The following is a 24,912-nucleotide window of genomic DNA, read 5'->3' on the forward strand; positions in this document are numbered from 1 at the left end:
ATGTAGTCTATATACAATTTATTTCATAATTTTTGTTGACTTCCTAACAAAATCATGTTATGTTGGAGTCCACATACGGTATATCAGTACGATAATTGACACCACATCTCATATGGGATCTATATTTAAGTGTTCATTATATTTACAGTGAACGACTTCTAAGTTGCATTCCCTAGGTTTCAAACTGTCGTATATGTGTTCCTAACAAATAGTAGGCTACTGTATACTAAATTGCTCTGTTGTAGACAATAACTACACTTCACTGTCTTTAATTAATGTTACAGAGAGTTTGCCGTGTGGTTAGGGTGGCGTAGATGTGTTTTCATTCGGGAGATAGTGAGTTCGAAAACCACTGTCGGCAGCCCTGAAAATGGTTTTCCGTGGTTTTCCCATTTTTCACACCAGGCAAATGCTCGGCCCGTACCTTAATTAAGGCCACGGTCCTAGCCCTTCCCTCCTGTAAAATTGAACTTTTCTGTTAAATTCTGCTATCTGAAATAGTTATTGAAATTGCAATACAATAACTCTGAGGTACCGTCGAGACAGCTTCATCGCGCAATAAACATTCAAATAAGTTTGAATAGTCTTCTTTCAGCTCTCTTGTTAATTTCATGCACCCAGAAACTTCTCCGATCTCTGCCTCCTCACTCCTTCTATCAGACCGTCCATTGCAAGCCTGAAGTTTCCCGTAGAATCCCGTTCGATTCTGTTCCGCTTGATGTGAGCGGTCGAGGTGGAAATTTCGGCTGTTCGGTTCGATTCGATTCCATTAGGTGGGAGCGAGCCTTAAGTCGTGCTCCCGCCTGTGCGGTTTATCACTTTCTGCTTGGGAGATAAGAGATCGTTTAATCCCACTGCTTGACAGATAACACATTTCCTGTCCAGGACATGGCAGTGACACAGACATTAAAAGTGAAATAAGGTCAGGGGCTACTCCTCCCTGTTGGTTACCGCTTGGACAGATAAGTCACGTGGTCACCTTGGTAGTGCCGGAGTGGGGAGAGTGGCGCGGCTTGAAAGTGACAACAGACCTCTTGAAAGCACTAGTAGAGGCGAAGCGGGCCTCAAGTTCGAACACGAGTGGTTACTCCGTTTCGTGACAGCAGCTCAGTGAAAGCACGCGCTATGGAGCAGGACACGAGGTGAGTACCCGCAACAGGTGGTGGTTTCTGGGAACTCTATTCGAAAATTATTCAAAAAGTAAAACTGTTTCTTTTTACGGTACCTGACTGCGTGAAAGGCTGATCTTTTCTCCCCAAATTCTTGGAAGAACTCGGTGAGATTTGTTTCAAGAGGAAGTAACACTAGAAAATGAAAAACATGGATTACGTGAAATGTCATTCGTAGCAGATTTTGGTACCGAAACGTTAATAAATGTGTGCAGTGTTTAACATTTAATAAATCAGCGGAATGTTTCACGCTGTACACCCCATTTACCCGTAAACTTTTCCTCAGGTCGTATTAGCAGACACCTGTTCAGCATTTCTTTGATTTTATATGGACTTCTCTTTCCTTTCAGTTGGTCAAGAGGAGGATGTCTAAATAATTTTGTTAGGATTGAAGTAATACTTTTAAGTGTCGACTAACTAAAATTAACATTCAACTCTTTTAGCCTATCGAACACAAGATACAAATTTATAAATAACTAGGACATACCTGAAACAGTCTCTATTTTTATATTATGTTCCAGTGTGTTTTAAACTTTCATCCTGTGCTCGACAGACCTAAAAGCTTAAAGATCATTTTAATATAACTTTGTGAAAATTAGATAAAACATTACTAAATGGATAGGTTTGAGGTTTGTCTGAAAACTCGCGTGATGCACACAAGTAAGATTTGCCCTCACTGGTGATAGAAACAATCAGATCGTATAGTAAACTGATCGCTCTTAATTGGGTACCCTGTCCGACTCGTTGGCTGAATGGTCAGCGTTCTGGTCTTCGGTTTAGAGGGTTCCGGGTTAGATTCCCGGCCGGGTCGGGATTTTAACCTTAATTGGTCAATTCCAATGCACCGGGGGCAGGGTGTTTGTGCTGTCATCAACATCCCTGCAACTCACACACCACACATAACACTATCCTCCACCACAATAACACGCAGTTACCTACACATGGCAGATGCCGCCCCCCCCCTCATCGGAGGGTCTGCCTTATAAGGGCTGCACACGGCTAGAAATAGACAGACGAAATTATTATATATCGGGTACCATGTAGTCAAAGGGGTAGAGGTATGTTGTTCAACTTAACTCCAAATGAAGTACCTTTGTCTCTTCTCACAATGGTTCATGGCTGCTATTAAAGATGTTCGAGTACAAGGAGCTTACTGGGATTAAAAGAACAACTTTCACTCTGGGTGCACAAGCGTAATGGTGGAGAGAAAAACAAATTACAATCAATGTGTTGGAGTACCCAGTTCACCGACAGATAAATCAACTTCAGTACTAGGACACCAGAACCATCAAGCTAATATCGCAGTTAAACGTAATGAATTGGATATATTAGTTAACTTTAAAATATAAATCACCTCTTCTAGATTTTAAGGCATAGAATGAACCAGTCTATCCGAACAGACATATCTCACCCTCCCCATTGCCTTCCAAGATATTCTTAGAATGGGATTGATACTTCTCCCACCGGGCGAATTGGCCGTGCGGTTAGGACCGCGCAGCTGTGAGCTTATATCCGTGAAATAGTGGGTTCGAATCCAACTGTCGGCAGCTCTGAATATTGTTTTCCGAGGTTTCCCATTTTCACACCAAGCAAATGGGCTTACATTAATTAAGGCCACTGCAGCTTCCAGCCCACTCATAGGCCTTTCCTATCACATCGTCGCTATAAGATCTATCTGTGTCGATGCGACGTAAAACAAATTCTAATATATATTATAATTTGTTTGTTGTACACAATCTTGAGAGGAATCGAGAATTCGTACGAGGGTCATTCCCTTTTGAGTACGTTCGACTTTTTAAAGGGTTGTATACTTGATATAAAAAGCTTTTTTTTACTTTACGTCGCACCGACACAGATATGTCTTATGACGACGATGGGATAGGAAAGGCCTAGGAAGTGGAAGGAAGCGGCCGTGGCCTTAATTAAGGCACAGCCCCGGCATTTGCCTGGTGTGAAAATGGGAAACCACGGAAAACCATCTTCAGGGCTGCCGACAGTGGGGCTCGAACCCACTATCTCCCGATTACTGGATTCTGGCCGCACTTAAGCGACTGCAGCTATCGAGCTCGGTGATATTAAAAAAAATTAAAAAAAAGCTTGATATATTTTGAAGATATCTCAGATTCCAAGGTTTCCTACATTTGTATGTAATCTGTCCATTTATAGGGCCATCACTATAATCCTCAATGAGCTCCTTGATTCTGGAATTTAATTAATTGCTCGTCTCATTAGGCATCTGTCTGCCAGTTTATGTTCATATGAGCGGTTATGGAAAACGACTCTTCCATTTGCTAACATTAGTATCACCTAGCCATTCGTCCATGATCAACTTTTCTAATTCTTTGTGCATCGTTCAACCATGGGTCTCCGAGAAAATAGCTTTTTGTTGACGAACTGTTGTTGTTAATGTGGTGTATTTTTAGTATACCAAATGTAAACAAAACGGGCTCATATGACTTGCTCGGCCGAGTAGAAATATCTCCTTTGTCCGTAACGTTAGACACTAGGGTTCCCAAACTTGTGTAACGCTTATTCAATGCTATAGATTCTAAGAGACCCTAGTGTCGGAATGTTGTCCTGCAGGACTTCATTAACGTTTTAAGCCAACGATATGCTGTTGTTGCATTTAAACTAGTGTTTGTGATACCCGGGTAATAAGGAACCAGTATCCGTATTAGGCCTACCCGTTCTACCCGTTCAGTCGAAAGCTGATTCTCATACTATCCGGGTAATCCCGTTCTTTACAACTTAGCGATCTGTAATCTTATGATGAGGGGGATGAATAAGGACTAGCTATTCCGAGCGAGTTGGCTACGCGGTTCGTGTCTTGTAAATGTGACCTTGAATTCATGAGATAGTGGGTTCGAACTCCATCGTCGGCAGCCCTGATTATGGTTTTCCGTGTCTTTCTATTTTCACACCACGCAAATGCTGGGGCTGTACCTTAATTAGTTTAGGGCCACGGTCGCTTCCTTTCCTATCCCATCATCGCCATACCTATCTGTGTCAGTGTGACGTAATACAAATTATTATTATTATCATTATTATTATTATTATTATTATTATTAGGCCTATTATTATTATTACTAGGCCTATATTAAATTCTTCACATTAACACTTTTGAACCTATAGGTCTAATATTTGTTGTTGGTACTTCTCCACAGTGTTTGTATCTATGTACAATACACGGAAAAAGTCCGGCTCCATGGCTAAATGCTTAGCGTGCTGGCCTTTGGTCACAGGGGTGCCGGATTCGATTTCCGGCAGGGTCGGGAATTTTAACCATAATTGGTTAATTTCGCTGGCACGGGGTCTGTGTGTATGTGTCGTCTTCATCATTTCATCTTCATCACTACTCGCAGGTCGCCTACGGCCGTCAAATCAAAAGCCCTGCGTCTGGCGAGCCGAACTTGTCCTCGGACACTCCCGGCACTAAAAACCATACGCCATTTCATTACACGGACCTTGAATATCTATGACGTCAAAATAATGTCCTATTTCAAAAGTTGAAAAAGTGATGTTTGTAGCTCGATTAGTATTTAATGATGAACGACTTGGAGCTTTGCCGACATGCATTACAATATTTTCCTGTGTGAAAAGGTTCGCTTCTTGTTCGTATTTTGATTATATTTTGATAATTATTAAAATTAAGTCAGATAAAGTTTAAATGTGACAAAAAACAATCCTATGTGCTCATTATTTTTTGAGCTGTTATACATGTAAACAAAATAACTGCTTAATCAATACTGGGCGCTAGGGAGACAAGTACAAATAATCTTGCGGAAGGTAGGTATGTCTTTTAATTTAGCGAATAATTTGTCCGAGGTTGAGCTTGAAGTAGTGTGCGATGTTTGTGAGGTAGGTAGTAGTTTCGCTTCCCCCTCTGCTTATACCACCGCCGTACCATGTTACAGGTGGTAGTAGTATGCATGCGTAAATTGTATGAACATGTTCTACATACAAGAAGCGAACGTTTTCACACCGGAAAGTATTATCATGTAAGTTAGCAAAGCCGTAGCTTGTTCATCATTAAATACTACCTGACCTACAGACATCAACCTATCAACTTCATTTCTTGATTTTTGAAATAGGACATTAATTTGACGTTATATGTATTCAATAATCAGAAGAAAAAACATTTGTACTTGTCTCCCAAACACTGTGTATATTTTTTTTTTATTGCTAGTTGTTTTACGTCGCACCGACACAGATAGGTCTTACGGCGACGATGGGACAGGAAAGGGATAGGAGTGGGAAGGAAGCGGCCGTGGCCTTAATTAAGGTACATCCCCAGCATTTGCCTGGTGTGAAAATGGGAAACCACGGAAAACCATTTTCAGGGCTGCCGACAGTGGGGTTCGAACCTACTATCTCCCGAATGCTGGATACTGGCCGCACTAAAGCGAACACTGTGTATAAATGCTAAACCTAAGGTCCATACCTTTACCGTTTAAAAATTGTGAAGGATGAATAAAAATGTTATTGTTTTTATGCCCCCACTAACTACTTTCACGGTTTTCGCAGAGGCAGAGATGCCGGAATTTAGTCCCGCAGGAGTTCTTTAACGTGCCAGTAAAAATACCGACACGACGATGGCGTATTTACGCACCTTCAAATACCACCGGACTGAGCCAGGATCGAACCTGCCAAGATGGGGTCAGAAGGCCAGCGCCTCAACCGTCCGAGCCACTCAGCCCGGCTTTAAAGGATAATATCGTGAAGAGCAATACAAGAAACTAATAAAGACTGAGGAAATGGCTACCCGGTTAGGGTCGCGTAGCTGTCAGCTTGCAATCAGATGATAGTGGGTTCGAAACCTACTGTCGGCAGCCCTGAAGGTGGTTTTCCGTGTTTTCCCATTTTCACACAAGGCAAAGGGGCTGTACCTTAATTAAGGCCACGACCGCTTCCTTTCAATTCCTAGCTCTTTCCTATCCCAACGTCGCCATAAGACCTATCTGTGTCGGTGCGACGTATAAACACTAGCAAAAAAAAAAATGTAAAAAGAACTCACAAAGGTACAAGAATGGACAATACTATTTGTTGACGAAATTGTCTTTGAGGAAAGGATGTCGGAGGAGTTCAAGAACAGGCTGATGTAGTACACGAGAAATTAGAAGATTGGAGAATTGGAAACGTTTGGCGAAAGGCAAGTGTGTGTGTGTGTGTGTGTGTGTGTGTGTGTGTGTGTGTGTGTAAAAAGGAGAGATTATTAAATGTAATGATATTAAAATATGGGGAGCTTAAATAATGAAAGTGAAATAAAGGAGATTTTCACATTAAATATGGGAATGAATCGGAGGAGTTAACGGGGGTCTTCTATGACGGAGTTTGCAACTTATATGGAACTCAGATATGTTGTACTAAAATACCGTACAAAGTAAACTACGGGTCTAAGACTTACGGTGCTGTTACATGTTAAGTTACGAGAATGGGTGGATTCTGGGTACAAGCACCGTAAGTGAAATTGCTGAGATTTATATTTTGTAAGACATGGGGAAGTCCGTCGCTTGTCGTGTAGTGGTTAGTGTGATTACCTCTCACCCCCGGAGGCCCGAGTTCGATTCCCGGCTCTGCCACGAAATTTGAAAAGTGGTACGAGGGCTGGAACAGGGTCCACTCAGCCTCGGAAGGTCAACTGAGTAGAGGGGGGTTCGATTTCCTCCTCAGCCATTTTTGAAGTGGTTTTCCGTGGTTTCCCACTTCTCCTCCAGGCAAATGCCGGGATGTTTCCTGACTTAAGGCCAAGGCCGCTTCCTTCCCTCTTCCTTGTCTATCCCTTCGAATCTTCCCATCCCCCACAAGGCCCCTGTTCAGCATATCAGGCGAGGCCGCCTGGGCGAGGTACTGGACCTCCTCCCTGGTTGTATCTCCCGACCCAATGTTTCACGCTCCAGGACACTGCCCTTGAGGTGGTAGAGGTGTGATCCCTCGCTGAGTCCCAGGGAAAAGCCAACCCGGGATGGTAAACAGATTAAGAAAGAAAGAAAGACATAGAGAAAATGAAGACTTATTAAATAAATGAAAATTGATTAAACAGAATGGGATAAGCTGAGATGGTTTGAACATGGTAAAATGGAGAGACAAATAAAAGAAGAGCAAATGAAGAACTACTGTATTTGAGGAGGCATATACTCGATAGACTATAAAAGATGGATATCAAATTTTGTGCTATCCTATTACTTACCAAGGGTTTGAGAGCAACAATACTTATAGCTAAAGACGATTTATGTTAGTTCGTTGTTCAGACGACGACAGTCGTAAATTGTTAAATTGATTATTTGGTGCTTCGCTTTAGTCGCATGTGTATTGGTGGCTTAGGTTGATCAGTTTAGTTCACACTGAGCTATTCGTTGAAGTCCGGCCTTCGCTATAGATGTTGTTGTTCTTAATTGTGCTTACACTTCATGATATAGTGATCGGCTGAATAATTGCAAGTCCCAGAATACAAGCACCACGGAAAAGAAGGAGCACACTATCATAGATGTTTCTTAAATAGCCAACACTCAGAACTTCATCTGTACTTCGCTAATGAAAATGTGTTCTTACATACTTCTAGAACAAGTATAAATGATAACATTTGCCACAAATTGCTTTCCACTTTCCTAACATGCAAATTTATTGACAGTGAATATATTGGACAAATATATAAGAGAAAGACAATACGAGGCACCAAAGTATGGAATCCGCCCGGTTTCGTTATCGGGAAGTGTAGCATACAAGAAACTGGCACTCGATTGATAGAAACTTCTTTATTCCAATTATCTAATTTTAAAATTAAATTACATTTGACCATTGCTGGCCTGGTGGTGCCTTTGTGGAGTCTGTCGTGCATGGGAAACAGCGTGTTAGGATGGCGGAGGATAGTGTTGTGTAAGGCGTGCGAGTAGCAGAACTGCTCGGGATAGGCCTAGTACGAACTCCCAGTGAAGGGAATTAACCTTTGAAGATTAAAATTCCTCGACCCGGCCGTGAATCCAACCCGGCGCTCCTAGGACTGAAGGCCACTAAGCCATGGAACTGGACTAACTTCCTAATGTACGCTGTGTTGCAACTGTACTCGATACTAATAATAATTAGCTGGCTGAGTGTACATCCCAGAAGAATGATGGATTAGTGACACCGCCACAGTGGAAAATTTTGCTTGCTTTTCACCTTTACAGTTATTATTAAAACACAGACATTACCATCAGTAAGTCTCCGCATTTATATCACGTACAGTATGGCAGTACACATCCTTTATTATAAAGATATTCAGTTGGAGACTAATGAATTGAGATTAATTATTTCGAAATTTGGAGGGGCAACAGCCGAGAGATATCCTCACAGATTTCTCACTGAGGTGTGGGACTTCTGAAATGAAAGGCCGTGTTCCTGTAGTTCGTACTCCACGTAAAACTCAAGGTTACGTATTACGTGATTATGATTACAATATCACCTGTCGTTCTGAACTAGAAACTATCCTGCTTGCTACTGAGGAGGAAGGTCCTGAATGATATTGTGGTTGGCTTTCTGCCATGGCTGCCGTGGTGAGAATCTTGGCCATTAGATGTGAATTTTTTGAAATGAAAATAACACTAATGTTACTCAAATTCCACGTAAAACTGGAGAATCAGGATATCAACATTCATGTAAAACTAGGAGCTTGGTGCTTGCATTCGAAGAAGCAGTGGTATTCGACTAACAAGAAAGAACTCGCGTATGGATGAATGTCGAATTTTATCTTCTAGGAAGTAGTCCACTACGATCTCATTTTATCAAAGTATTTAGGTTCATAACAGATGACACTTCATGCATAGCCTCGAATGAACGCTGTATGTAATAGTGGTTTGAATTCAGTGCGCGAAAAGAAATTCTCACAAACGATAAGATCGCATGTGGTAGGTCAGTGCTCAATCACGTTCGTGTAGTTCTCCGATGAGAGCATATAATTAGCCTCTGCTGTTAGCAAGTTGATACACAATGTCACTGCTACCAGGGCTCGAAATAGAACCAGAAATATTCTTTAAAGTATTGCTGCTCGCAAAATGACAGACATAGAAGGAACACACTAAGTCGTATAATTGTCGACAAGGGGGCAATCACTGTGCATCAGTGGCGGCATGTGACCCTTATCAAAGTGTTAGCTCACTAGTTTGTAGAAACATGGATACAAACAATGTATAAATAGAATCATGCATTTTTAATTACACACAAATCAATCCTCTCCGTACATCTACATGTATTACATCTTGTAACACAGCTCTATCCGGCGATTTTTGGCGGCAAAAATGTCTGGAACAGAACCCCGGATTCTACCTACAGTTTTTCAGGAGGTTCTTCTCAATTGAAATTAATGACAATTTTAATCTTCTTGTGCTTGCGTACTTCTTAAATAAGATTTTATCCGCTTCATTGCTGAGAAAGTTCGTTCGACAGAGGCGCTAGTAGCAGGAATAGTCACAATTAAAGAACAGAGTTTGGTTACAGGTAATGCCACATTTAATCATGAACATTAATATAGTCCACAGACATGTCGTTTCTTTAGTACATAACTGTTAACATCACAAACTCCCTCTATCGTGTCTGTTGAAAAGTAAAAGACAAGGCCAGCAGTACACCAAACATGACTTCTTACAGCAACATAGCCATGTATCATTTGTGTACCAGGAATCATTAAAGTGACGCATTTTGCCTCTTGTTTCTGTTACCATAGCAGATATACTAGGAGTGGGCCTCTAATTGTCTGTGATTTGTATCTATGCGGCAAGAGTTTGGCTAGAGAATGAATGTGTTAATAAGTCCTCAATAACAGAGCCCCATTCGTCCTCTATCATAACTGAATCTCCCTTTAACAACAAGAAAGCCACAGCAAGCACAAAACACTCTCCTAACAATCACCACCGAACACCATAAATTATTAGGCACACTTAAGCTAGCCTCTCGACTGAGGCAAACACGCGAGCTTAGTTGCCGCAGCATGATCAGCTCTGTGCATACACTGCAGCATTCGCCCCGAATGAACATGCGTTGGCGATGCGGGAGCGCAGAAGCACCACCCGCATGCCAGTCTGTTGAGAAAGTTTCCACTGTGTTCGGACCTCGTGCGGACCGAGAACACCGCCTGTGTTTACGTGTAGTGTAGTGTTTTGCCTGAGCTGAGGCAGTTATTGTTATGTGTATTTATTGCATTCCTTGAAAACAAAAAGGAGAAACCGGCGGTGGCAAAGAAAACTGTATGAAGAGAGATGCAATGCTCAATTGTTAAAAACGATCGGACATGAAACAAATGACAATTTTTAAAAAATTACGAGAATGTCATGCGAGGATTTTAAGTGGATATTGCGTAGTATCAGGGCTACGATTGAGATATAAGACACAACATTTAGGAAAGCCACATCTGCCGAGGAACGTCTAGCTGTGACACTGCGATTTCTGGCTACAGGAGACTCTTCCACGAGTTTGCAGCACCTCTTCAAAATTTCGAAACAAGCCATTTGCAGAATCATACCTGAAGTGTGCCAAGCCATCGTAGCCTGCTTAAAGGTTTATGTGAAGGAATTGTTATAGAACTCATTGGGGTTCCACAGAACGGGATACTTGTGGTAGTACCCCAGGAGATAAGAGAATTACCCTGGGACAATTCCGTTTCAACTTGAAATTATCGTTCACACTTTTCCTTCAATTCACTTGCACGAACGAGATCGCATATGCATAGCAGAAGCAGTCGGCTCATACTGTTCGGGCTACCCCACTCATCACCCGTCCACAGTGAGCACGAACAGAGCACGTGCTCACTTTGAGGTGCCGACAACATTCGGATCTGGCTGAGGCATGCGGATCCATTCGGTTCGCCTTGTACTCATCTGAGCAAAACTGGGCAAACGCATGCTCATTCGGGGCGAATGCTCAAGTGTATACGTGGCTTTACTGAGTGCACAGAATGCGCAAGCAAACGCCGACTATAGTGATGTGCGCAAATGACACCTGGACTTGCGAGAATCGGTTCCTACGACTCCGAGGTCGCACTCAATGTCGCATGCGAGGAATCGGTTCCCCGATGATGTCACCAGTGTGCTAGGCGCTCTCCCGTTTGTAAGTGGGGCAAATTCGAACGTGCCATATTTAATATTTCTTCTGTATACAGTATAGTTATGATATAACACACATTCAAATTAATTGTCTTATTGGTTGTCATGAATGAATTATGCCACATAATAATGAAATGACAATTTAACCTGGTAGTCTGGAAATCACATTACACATTTCGACACTAGGTGTAGCAATCTACATTGTTATTTATGCTTATACTGTATTTTTCTCGTGTAGTAATCAAATATCGCTAGTGTAAACGTATAAAATCTGTGGAATTAAGTCACATTTTTAATAAGTACGCAACTTGTTTCGTAGCATACCTCTCTTCCAATACATTTAATTTGCAATGAATATTTCGTACTACTGTCAGACTAATTGGCTGAATGATCAGCGTTGAGGCCTTCGGTTCACAGGGTCCTGGGTTCGATTCCTGCCCGGGTGGGGGATTTTAATCGCCTCTGATTAGTTCTTTTGGCCCGGAGACTGGGTGTTTGTATTTGTCGCAAGACTTTCCTCTTCAAACTCAGACAACACACAACACTACCAACCACCACAGGAACTCACAATAGTGATTACATCCCTCCAAATAGGGTTGGCGTCAGGAAGGGCAGCCGGCCGCAAAACAAGGCCAATTCCACATGTGCGATACATTTCGCACCCGCGACCGCACAGGTGTCGGAAAAATGGTAGAAGAAGAAGAAGAAGAAGAAGAAGATTTCATAATATTGCTAAATATGATTATAAGAAACTTTAAGAATCGCTATTTTTGTTTTCCTCACTGCTTAACATTACTTAAGGTTGTCTCTTAGTAAATTGTATTTTGTTGAAATAGTAGTATTATATTATGCGATAATACCCGTACAAGTTTTGATTTTTTGACAATCCATAAAATCTGATTATTTTCAAACAGAGATTCATATTTTTTCTGATCAAATTACGGTCGCATTAGAGTATATAACTCCAGGACATTAAAATCAGAGCAGGCATGGCTTGTAGTGACCTGGTTATAAACCAAAACGAACTCACATTACAGAACACATTCGTTCTGCACGGGTTTACGTATCTGCATCATAGATGGTGCCACTATTTCCTCGGAATTGATTCCGGGATCGGGTACCAGGTTCCCCAGGCATATGGAATCGACTCTTCGCGATTCGAGTCGCAACACTTCACTAACGCCCACTGAATTCATGTTCCTCACGTTTGCCTCGGCGAAACGGCAAACAGCGCGCAGTAGGCATATCTTTATCTTGCGACAGATGCGAGTATTTATGTGGAAGAGGATTCGGTTTTATGGTTGTTATAATATGGTATAGGTATTAAATAAACAATTTATATGCCATAATATTATGCAGTCATATTCGTAGATCTTTCGTTTTAGATGGTAATACCGGGCGAGTTGGCCGTGCGGTTTAGGGGTGCGCAGCTCGTGAGCTTGCATCCGGGACATAGTGGGTTCAAATCCCACTGTCGGCAGCCCTGAAGATGGTTCTCCGCGGTTTCCCATTTTCACACCAGGCAAATCCTGGGGATGTACCTTAATTAAGACCACGGCTGCTTCCTTCCAACTCCTAGTCCTCTCCACACCTTGTTGGGGTTGTGGGTGCGAACTCGATCACATGTGAATTTTGTCCTGTTTTACCGCCAGGTGTCTTCGTGTGGAAGGATGCATTCACTGCTGCATGTTTGTCTGGTATTTTGTATGCAAATGAGGATGTTTGTATTAAGGAATATACAAACACCCACTCCCTCAGTCAGAAGAATGCGACAAAAATCATGACCCGGTCGGGAATCTAATTCGGAGCACCTGATCCGAAGACCGACACGCTGAACTTTTCCTATCAAGAAGTCGGGCAGTAGCAAAATAGAATGTTGTTATTAATACTGCCGTGTATTAACGGTAGTTCCTTCTCATGAATAAGCTCGACAGCTGCAGTCGCTTAAGTGCGGCCAGTTTCCAGTGTTTGGGAGATAATGGTTTCGAACCCCACTGTCGATAGCTCTGAAGATGGTTTCACGTCGTTTCTCATTTTCGCACCAGGCAAATTAGGGATATAGTGGGTTCGACGTACGCTGTACGTTTTTTAAGGCCACGGCCGCTTTCTTCCCACTTCTAGCCCTTTCCTGTCCCATCGTCGCCATGACACCTATCTGTGTCTGTGGGACGTAAAGCAACTTCTAAAAAATGGATGATATACGGTAGTCTGCATTTAATGGTCGTTTTCTGCGAGCTAAAAAATTAGATTTAGGACAGTACTTTCGATATCGGCACTTATGCCCACGACCTCACCTACTGATAATTCATAGAGGCTACCTCTTTTACTTAACTTCAAGCACCTTTGCGTACAAAATAGCTCTGAAAATATCCTAGTTTTTGTTATAAGATATTTCTTCAGATATACTACCGAACGTTTCTGTACGATATATTTTCATAAGACTGATTTCCTAGATTTTCTTTTAATAAATATATATATTTTTTTGATTTTACGTCCCAGTTACTTTTACTAATTTAAAGGCCGAGATGCTGACTGTTTGTCCCGCAGGAGTTCTTTTACGTGCCAGTATATCAACCAACACGAGGCTGTCGTGTCTGAGGACCTTCAAAGTCGGGAAAGCAGTACGCTATCTTTTTTTTACATCACACAGACAGGTCTTATGGCGATGCTGGTATAGGAAAGGGCTAGGAGTGGGAAGTAAGCGACCGTAACAGTAATTAAGAAACAGCCCAAATATTTGGCTTGTATGAAAATGGGAAACCACGGAAAACCATCTTCAGAGCTGCCGACAGTGGGGGTTCGAACTATCTTGTTATCGTTGAATGCGTCACACAACGTCTATTTAGTTCACTTGCGTTATATTAGCTGCTAATGGAAAACCTTGTCTGCATGTAGCGTGGTGTTTCAATATCCGTACATCATGGTTGTTGAGGGATGTTGAGTTGAATTAGAGCATAGTCACGTCATGTCCCTCTTGTTGGTATTTCCCAGTCCGATCGCCAGTGTTGGTATGTTTGTTGTCGTACGAGGAGATAAAAAGTTAAAGTCGGGAAAGCAGTACGCTTTCTTTTTTTCTTTACATCGCACAGACACAGATAGGTCTTATGGCGACGCGGGGATATGAAAGGGCCGAGCGTGGAAAGTGACCGTGACCGTAATTAAGAAACAACCCAATCATTTGGCTTGTATGAAAACTGGAAACCACAGAAAACAATTTTCAGAGCTGCCGGCAGTGGGATTCGAACAAGTCCACCACGAGCACCAATTTTTGCCACTTCGTCAGCTTTCTTGTTGCCAAGGATGGCAAAATATCCTTTGATCCGGAGAAACTCTACTTGATGACATAGTACTTTTTTTGCGAGTGGCTTTGCGTCGCACCGGCACACAGATAGGTCTTACTGCGACGATGGGATAGGAAAGGCTTAGGATTTGGAAGGAAGCGGCCGTGATTTAATTAAGGTACAGCCCTAGCATTTGCCTGGTGCGAAAGTGGAGAAACCACGGAAAACCGTTTTCAGGGCTGTAGACACCGGGATTCGAACCCACTATCTCCCGGATGCAAGCTCACAGCCGCGCGCCTCTAACCGCACGGTCAACTCGCCCGGTCGTGGTACTTTTAAGAATAAAGTAATGTCGAATCTGTCAAAACAAATAGGCATATGTCTCAGGATTCTAAAGAGAACACACTTCGAACCGGAATTATCTGCGCCAACCAACCCTAGGAGCTTCTCTACTAGCGAGTATCTCAGCACTGCAAATGGATACCTGACCTGGTAAGGAAAACATAATTTTTTCTTCAGTTTGCAGACAGTAGTACGCAAATACCAAGAAGTCCTCGTATAGGCCTATAGAGTCATCAGTGAAGATGTACATATAACCAAGAGGCTTCGGTTTGGAAGTTGGCGGGAGCGTAGTATATAAGTAAATTACTCAAAGAACGATTGTAAAGGTACTAAAATCCAGGAATACTGTACCTTAATTAAGGCCACGACCGCTTCCTTCCCACTCCTAGCCCTTTCGTGTCCCATCGTCACCATAACGCCAATTCCTTTTAGCATTGGCCGGGTCGGAGATTTTAACCTTAAATCTTTAATTCCCTTGGCTCGGGGACTGAGTGTTTGAAACTCACACACCACACATAACGCTATCCTCCACCACAATAACACGCAGTTGCCTACACATGGCACATGCCGGCTGGTCTGCCTTACAAGCCCTGCACCCGGCTAGAAAGAGCCACACCACACAGAGCTCGATAGCTGCAGTCGCCTAAGTGCGGCCAGTATCCAGTATTCGGGAGATAGTAGGTTCGAACCCCACTGTCGGCAGCCCTGAAAATGGTTTTCCGTGGTTTCTCATTTTCACACCAGGCAAATGCAGGCTGGGACTGTACCTTAATTAAGGCCACGACCGCTTCCTTCCCACTCCTAGCCCTTTCGTGTCCCATCGTCACCATAACACCTATCTGTGTCGGTGCGACATAAAGCAACTAGCAAAAAAAAGGAAATAGCCACACGAAATTATTATTATTATTATTATTATTATTATTATTATTATTATTATTATTATTATTATTATTATTATTATTATTATTATTATTATTATTATTATTATTATAGCATGTAGTCTCTGGAGTGTAGTAAGCAATGGGCTTTTACTCAAAGTTGAGCGCTGAACGTTTCTTGCAGAGCATCTCACGGCGTATACGATATGACATCTCAGCAGCCTCCGTCAACAGTGCTTTAGTAGGTGTTGATTTCATATCTCCCAGCACTCCCTCATAGCGCGATTCTGAAGAATGCTGATTTTATGAAGGACGTACTGTGGGGCGTTTCCTTATAGAATGCTTCCGCATCCATTAATAAAGGAAGGTGAAATGTTAATGCTTGTAGCTTGTCAAATAAGGCGCTAATCGTAAGCAACTCTGATATCGTGAGAGTGAGAGTGAGAGTGAGAGAGAGAGAGAGAGAGAGAGAGAGAGAGTAGATATCCATTCACTTTAAACGTTCTCTTACATCCGTAATCAGAATGCTGTGGAGATATGTAGTACTACCTCGACAAAATCCATGTTGTGTGGTCGGTAGAAGGTTATTATGCTCCAGCCACCACTCCAATCGTGTCTTCGCCGGGCTGAGTGGCTCAGACGGTTAAGGCGCTGGCCTTCTGACCCCATCGATCCTGGCTCAGTCCGGTGGTATTTGAAGGTGCTCGTGTCGGTAGATTTACTGGCACGTAAAAGAACTCCTGCGGGACTAAATTTTGGCACCTCGGCGTCTCCGAAAACCGTAAAAGTAGTTAGCGGGACGTAAAGCCAATAACATTATTATTATAATCGTGTCATCACCAGGCTTTCCAAGATATTAATAGTACAGGATGATAGAACAATTAGTCTGTAAGAAGCAGGATCATCTGGGTCCTTGCCATCTTTAAGATTCTATATGCTGATCTGAGTAATCCACTCGACAGCTAATAGGCGATGAGCCCGCAGGTCATTAAAAATGCCCAATAAAACTTCTTTGGCCGATCGTGGAAGGTGATGTAGCATAGAATACTGGATTCGAACTTTCTTTGGAGTATTGTTATTATTTTGTTTTAAAGCTTGTAAATATGTAAATATCTGGAGAAGAAAATTGTTTTTGTTCTGACGAGGGGTGGAACACGAGAAGGGGCAATGGCTAATGGTACCGGAGCAAGGTAGCTTGCTAAGTCTTGAGGAGGTCGATAAGGCCTGTGACTATATGATCCCTTCGGAGCTCTTATTTTGGACCAAATTTTTGTAAGAGAGGTATCTCTTGTTTTTTTTCGCTTCTTCTGTTTTAAGTACCTTTATACGTGTGCATTTATATTTCGAAAATTGTATTATTTGTCCGACGTAGAAAATCGTCGGTATTGTGAAAAGCCTGCTTTCCTCTTCGCGATCATCCGTGAACAGTCTTTTTCCCACCATGGCGTATAACTTACTTTCACTGCAATAGTAACTTCAGCCGCTTCATGAATACATTTAGTGGGGCCGATGACCTAGCTGTTAGGCCCCTGTAAACAACAAACATCATCATCATCATCAATACATTTAGAACGCTGCATATCTGCCACAGGATATGGATAGTTTGGTATATTTTTCAGATCATGTTCTATTTTTCTATCATATAGCACCCAATCAGCATCCTTAGTATTCCATTTCATTTTTGGATATATTTTGAAAGATTCTTATATAGAAGTATCAAACAACATTTCAACAGGAAAGTGGTCAGAGCTTGTTGAATTGGGTAGAACTGTCCATGTCATATCTGTAGCGAGTTCTGGTGAACAAAGGGCAACCAACATCTACCGCTGGGGGCTGGCGGTTGTGTCGAGGTATCAAAGTAGGTGATCCATCATTCAAAATGACAAGGTTGTAATCGTCCAGTGCTTCTTGGAGCGCATTTACTCTTGAATCCTTTGACATATCCCCACACTTGTGCTGTGGGCACTAAGATCACCTAACAGAAGGTTTTTAAGTAGTTGGAACAACTGAAACAAATCCGTTTTCTGGATAATGACCCGGGGTGGACAGCATGTATATATATCAATGTGAAGGCAACTGGTAATACACGAATCCGCGCTGCAACAACTAGGAGAGCATGGTTGAAATTGTTTGTAATTGTAATAGGTAAATAAATATTTTTACGGGCAGGAACCATTTGCTCTATCCGATCTGGTCACATTATTTCCCGGAAATCGAACTAAAATATTGAACCATGTCTCAGATATTGACCAATGGTAACTTTTCTATCACAAAATTCCTTTAAGAGACTGCCTTTATGCCATACTTCGCATTGCGTGTTCCATTTGTAGTTATTTTAAGTTAGAAGCGATCGTGAATAGTTTCCGTTATCAAGGTCTTTTGGAAGTACAAATTCCTTATATCAGTTGAGTAATCAAGTTATAAATATTTCTTACGAGCGTATAAGATGACAGTAGGCGACTGTTTTCTTGGTGAGGATCAGAAGTATTGGTCGGAGCAATTACACGGTGCGGTTGAGGTGGGTATGTCTTCGGTCCAACTGGGCCACTAGGTAATTCATGGAACTGGTAGAAAGTTGGAAGGATCGGCATTGATGGGTGGATGGACGTTACCGCTGAGTAACAGTAATCTTGTGTGATTGTTGTTGTGATAAAGCGGGGAAAGCCTGTTCATCATATATTGGAGTATAACTTGCAACTTCTGCGTATGGTCTTCGGGTGACTACAGTCTGGGCCTCATCAAATATTGTGTTATGTTTTTCGGATATTTTATTGGTTGTACTCGTTTGTTAAAGTCCGGCATGGCATCCTTTACAATACACTCAAATAGGTTGGATTTCGACCAACTGAATCTGGTTTTGCGTGCCACTAAATTTGACGCATCTACCTTGTGACCAGCAGAGCATACTAAAATGACCGAACCGGAAATAATTATAGGAGATTCGAGCAGGGGCCACAAAAGAGAGGATACTGCACATCGTGCGCCGTACATTGGTACGCTTTCCGGTAAGACTTGAGAATCGAAACTGAGAACACAAGTCTGTAATGGGACCGTTATTAGTTTATTACCCTTAAAAGTATGTTTAGTCATACGTCGATTGCGTAGAACTTTCAGTGGTGAATCAATAACCTGTTTTAGTTCTTCATCTTCTAAAACTGTGGGCACATTCCGAATAACTCCTTGACGAGTAATCACATGCAAGGTGTGGGGGTTCCAGATGTTTATCAATAAATAAGGATGAACCTACTACCACTACCATATTAGCAACCTGGGCGGAATTTAATTCAATTTTAATCCGATTACGTCCGATTGAAAAGATGTTTTTAATTGAGTGTCGGCTAGACTGTATAGCTGTATACATCCATGGAAATAAGTATTCATACACTGCAGTGTAGAAAAGTAAACTTTACTTTTACTGCTATGAAAACAAACATTCTCATTGGATTTGTGACCTACAAGTTGTTCATTCACAACTATAGCTCTATAGGTAAGAAAACAAGAATTTACAAAAAAGTACTCTTTTGCACTGCGAAAAAAGTATTCATACACTGACTGAAAATAGAATTTATAACAAAGCCACAAATGGTTTAATACTTTGTATGCATTCCTATACATCGCTTCTCTCAACCTCTTTGGTATAGAATGGACGAACCTCTTTGTAGTCTCTGACGTAGTACTTTGCCATTTCCGTAACGGATATTTTTTCAAAGCTGTCTTATTACGAAATTCGTGCTTTTTCACTCTGGCTTCAAGTTCACTCCACTGATGCTCCATTGGATGCATGTTCAGACACTTAGCTGGAGTTTTGAGTATGTGTGGAGTGTGGTACGGTAACAACAGAAGTACAATGTCCGCTGCATGATTTGGATCATTGTCTTGTTGATATTAATAATTTCTCGCAAGACTTTTTTTTACAGTTTGTTTTACGTCGCACCGACACAGATAGGTATTTTAACGACGATGGTATAGGGAAGGTTAAGGAGTGGGAAGGAAGCAGCCGTGGTCTTAAAGTACAGACCAGCCTTTGCCTGATGTGAAAATGGGAAACCACGGAAAACCATCATCAGGGCTGCCGACTGTTGGGTTCGAACTCACTCTATCCCGAATGCACGCTCACAGCTGCGCGCCCCTAACCGCATGGCCAAATTGCTCGGACTCGCATGACCCAAGGCATTAACAGTGTGTTGTAAATCCTATTCGGGAATATTCAAATACAAAAATTTGTTCGTGTTACCATCAATAAACACAAGTTTCCCTACGCCGAAAGCTGCCATGCATCCCCAAACCATGACTCTACCACCTCCTTGCTTCACCGTGGCTTGGAGATTTTGAGGGTGATGTCCTGTATTCGGTCTCTTCCAGAGCATTATCCTACCATAGTTGTGAAAGATATTAAATTTATTCTCATCCGTAAATAATACCGTATCCCAGAAATACATACTGTTGTGCGAATTCGGATCTTTGTAATTCGGCGTTATGCTGTTGCTGATCCTAAATAAATAAATAAATAAATAAATAAATAAATAAATAAATAAATAAATAAATAAATAAATAAATAAATAAATAAATAAAAAGAATTCCAAACTCCATTTCTTGTTGTTTTTACCAATATAGGGTTTTCGTCTAGGAACCCTGGCTCTGTTGCCCGAACGGTTGAGAAATGTACGGATTGCCCTTCTAGTGATGGCCTTTCCGAATTGGTCACGAACATGTGCAGATAGTGCAGACGCAGACAGTTTAGGGGATCTTGATCATTCTTTGTAGAATTCTAGTCTCTCTTGTCGTATGCTTCTGTGGACGATCTCATCTTTCACCCTTAATTACAGTTTTTCTGTTTTTGTATCTTTTAAGGATGGATTTCACAGCCTATAGACTTCTTCCGATTATTATTGCAATTTCATAATGTGATGTGTGTTGAAGGTATTAGGAGACAACAATGTTTCTTTCCTCCACGGTCGTTTCCTTCGCCTTGCGGCCCGTTCTGCTGTTCCACAGTACGCACGTTTTGCCAACTGATACTTCACGGAACACCAAATGGCTACACACATGTTCCTAGCACTATGGCGTTGGATGAGCTGTTGCTTTGGTGTATGGAATACTTTGTTCCCGGTTGAAGTCCGGCTCCATGGCTAAAAGGTTAGCGTGCTGGCCTTTGGTCACAGGGGTCCCGGGTTCGATTCCCGACAAGGTCGGGAATTTTAACCTTAATTGGTTAATTTCGCTGGCACGGGGGCTAGGTGTACGTGTCGTCTTCATCATCATTTCATCCTCATCACGACGCGCAGGTTGCCTACGGGAGTCAATTCAAAAGACCTGCACCTGGCGAGCCGAACTTGTCCTCGGACACTCCCGGCACTAAAAGCCATACGCCATTTCATTTCATTCCCCCCCCCCCCCCGGTTGAACGCCGTACGAATTACTACATCGTTTATTTTCATAGAATATTACCGTGGCATATGCAAACATGTACAACGCATGACTTAAGTTATATCGTTACCTGTTAGCTTGGATGTAGTGTTTTAATTTACTATTGTCCGGCTCCATGGCTAAGTGGTTTGCGCGCTGGCCTTTGCTCACAGGAGTCCCAGGTTCGATTCCTGGCAGGGCCGAGAATTTTGACCATAATTGGTTAATTCCCCTGGCACGGGGACTGGGTGTATGTGCCGTCTTCATCATTTAATACTCATAAGGGCGCGCAGGTCGCCTACGGACGTCAAATCAAAAAGGCGTGCACAGGCCATTAGGTATATTTACTATTAAGCACTCAAACTTTCTTTTCCAGCTCATACTGAACGAATACTTTTTCTATGACTGTATAACATTTTGTCGAGGGTCACTGGGCGTAGTTTATCAACATTACTCTCCTTTCCCTCAACATAAATGTAGTAAAGACCGGCAGAATTAGGCTTGTAACGATTTGCTTTATTATAATGATAAGCATTCTTTCGAGGTAGATCTGAAATGTTTGACAATCCGACAGAGCCTACTGACGCATTTGAATTAGGTGGATCACCTGTTGCCGGATTAGAATTGGTCAAGAGCATTAAACAATGCGAACTGTTATTTACAGGAGGTTTAGGTTGTATTAACATATTACATATAAATACACTAATTTACAGCAAGGGGAAGTAGGGATTGGAATAATTTATCAAGGGTAATGTTCGATAAATTCTTTGAAATTATCGAAGAAAAGAGTAGGAAAACAATCGATAGGGAATCTACCAGCTGGGCGATAGTCTCAAATGCAGATGATTGATTGATTGATTGATTGATTGATTGATTGATTGAAGGCAGCACGTGTAGGACTGAGTTAAATATGGTAGTTGTCTCCAGAGTTAGATAAAATGTCAAGGAGAGACAAACGGTTGATAATAATCAGTGGACTTGGTGCCCACACAAAAAACTTTAAAGGGTCGGTATTTCCTGCTTTCAGCACGTCGAACAATGGACAAGAATTTAAGAAATAACAATTGTATTTTAAGTGTGCGTAGCACGGAATGAATTACAATTGATTGCTAAGATAGAAAACCACGGCGCAAACAGATGAAACTTCCACAGTCAGAGTGAGCGCTCCAAGCGACACTATTCGACCAATCCGAATCGTTACCTCCCCATTTGCCAGTCAACTCGTCCAGCGCATGCATCGGAGTTTGAGACCACAGTGAAGACTGAGGCTTCTTGTTACTAGTGGACAGTTTCTGTACAGGTGCGTGATTTCCTTTAAGATGAACGTTTGGTAAACATGTTTTCTCTGGTATATCAGGGATACCTTTAAAAAAGCCAAAACATGTCTCAAGATCTCTGCAGTAATATATTTCTCTAACATTTCTCTTTAGTTTTATCAATACATACTTTGTGCGTATTTGTCCGGAAGTTTCACTTTTATAACGTATTTTTCAGGGTAATTTCGCGCAGGTGGATCCCGATGAAATGCTACCGCGGTGCTCTTCGAGTGTCGAGGTGTGCTGGCACGTTTACTTTGAACAAATTAGAGTGCTTAAAGCAGGCCGGCTGCGCCTGAATACTGTGTCTTCACCATGAAACACCAATACATTTTTGGAAGGTGGATGCCAACGACCGATGCTAGTCGAAAGAAGGCGGAAATTCTGAAGGTTATTTGTAGTGCTTATAAACTGAAAACTGCATAGAAGGTGTGTTTACGTAAATTTTAGTGAATTACTGCACGTGACTTTGAGCCAAAAATGGCAGATATCTCACAAGATTCGGTCGATTTGTAGCTAAACATGTAGAGTGGCTCGACGTCCGTGCCAGCTCCCGGACTATTTAACAATGTCAAATGAAGACCGGTGGAGCTTGCTCTGCTCGCGGTAGGCCCTATGAACAGTTCGAGGACTGCTCACTAAAAAAAAGGAGAAAGGGCGTGTAGAAACTCTTTTAGCGACTAACGCTGAAGAAAAGTTTTCTTTTGCTGCTAAACAGGCAGCAGCGAAAGAAAACTCCAAGAAATATGGAACGGTCGAACTGCCTATCTATTTTGCAAGCATTACCCTTATTTGTAGATCTCGATCTTTCCGAAAAGCAATACACGACTTTGAGGTCGGTCGTCAATAGCATTCATACAGACTGTCTCCCTAGCCTATACAGTCTAAGGCAAGCAAAGAACTTTTACCCCAACGTATTTCAGTCACCGAAAAACATCTGCTCAAGAACGTTTGTACAAAACTGTTGAAAGCATTTCCAAATCGTTGAATGTAGAACAGCCAAATTGATCTATCAATGGAGATTTCACTGCAGTGGAGGTCACCGGATTTACAAACAGAAATTTAGTGACTCGAACGTGGAATATACGGATGAATACGTGTTCTTGATTGCCTTCGTCCCTATTCAATTGATTGATGTAATATCAGGAACAGTTCTGTGGTGCAACGATCGTCCAGGATCAAAATCGTATTGTAGACTCATTAGATTCATGTTCGCGAAAGAATCATATGCTATTGGCTTTACGTCGCACCGACACAGATAGGTCTTACGGCGCCGATGGGACAGGAAAGGGCTGGGACTGGGAAGGAAGCGGCCGCGGCCTTAAGTAAGGTACTGTCCCAGCATTTGCCTGGTGTGAAAAAGGGAAACCCCGGAAAACCAACTTCAGGGCTGCCGACAGTGGGGTTCGAACCCACTATCTCCCGAATACTGGTCTCAAAAGAATCACCGGAGTTGGTTTTACGAGAAGGATCTAACATGAAGACTCCGTATAGAGAATCTTGTGAACTGTATCTTGGTCCTTGGTGATTGTACATTAGATGTCGCCTTTGATTTGCGTTTAACTGTGGTAGATGGGAGCGTGTGTAACACTCTAAGTGGAACCAACGCAACCTCAAATTGTTTCATTTGTAGTTGGAAACCAACGGAAAAGAATTCTGCTAAACCTTGTGGTAAGCCTGTAAACAAAGCTTTCTTTTCATTCGTCTATCTCCCCTTCGTGCCATGATAAGAATATTTGAATTTTTATTACATATTGCGTTTCGTCTACTCTTCAAATCCTGACAGGCTTTTTAAATGCTATTTGTTCGGGGCGTCGACCTATAGAGATCTTTTGCCCTTAATCTGACAGGTTAGGGGTTCAAGAAAACGGGTAGGGAAGGAAAGAAAGAAAGAAAGAAAGAAAGAAAGAAAGAAAGAAAGAAAAAAAAGAGAATTCAAACTGCTTTTAAAGAGAAAATGAGCCTCGTTGTTGATAAACCCAAACAAAGTACGGCCAGAATGTTCTTCGCTGAACCTACGAAGGCTTCTGAAACAACAGGCATTGATGAAGTACTTATTAGGAACCTACCTGTCATTCTACGGTTAGTTGCTAGTAGCAGAGTCATTGACGTAGATAGACTTAAGTCTTATTTGCTATACCAAAGACTTGTAACTAATTTGAGTTACCAGAAGGACTGTTTAGCCAGCCTGCCTCTCACACGGAGGCTCCGGGTTCGATTCCCGGCTAGGTCAGGGGTTACCTGAATCTGAGGGCTGGTTCGAAATCCACTCAAGCTACGTGATTACAATTGAGGAGCTATCTGACGGTGAGATGGCGGCCCCGGTATAGAAAGCCAAGAATAACGGCCGAGGGGATTCGCCGTGCTGACCACACGACACCTCATAATCTGCAGACCTTCGGGCTGAGCAGCGGTCGCTTGGCAGGCCGTGGCCCTTCGGGGCTGTTGCA

The 24,912-nt window shown here is 42.2% G+C and overlaps 1 protein-coding gene across 1 annotated transcript in view; it reads left to right on the top strand.

Annotated features, from left to right (window-relative positions):
* Window positions 1-1,033: 1,033 nt before the first annotated feature.
* LOC136863238 (facilitated trehalose transporter Tret1-2 homolog) overlaps window positions 1,034-24,912 on the top strand; it is a 426,910-nt gene continuing 403,031 nt past the window's right edge. The window contains exon 1 of the mRNA XM_068225885.1: window positions 1,034-1,142. Within this exon, the coding sequence (XP_068081986.1) occupies window positions 1,126-1,142 (17 nt within the window). The 5' untranslated portion in view covers window positions 1,034-1,125. The remainder of the gene's footprint in view (window positions 1,143-24,912) is intronic.

The sequence above is a fragment of the Anabrus simplex genome, chromosome 2 (assembly GCF_040414725.1).
Source record: "Anabrus simplex isolate iqAnaSimp1 chromosome 2, ASM4041472v1, whole genome shotgun sequence".
Taxonomy (NCBI): Eukaryota; Metazoa; Arthropoda; class Insecta; order Orthoptera; family Tettigoniidae; genus Anabrus; species Anabrus simplex.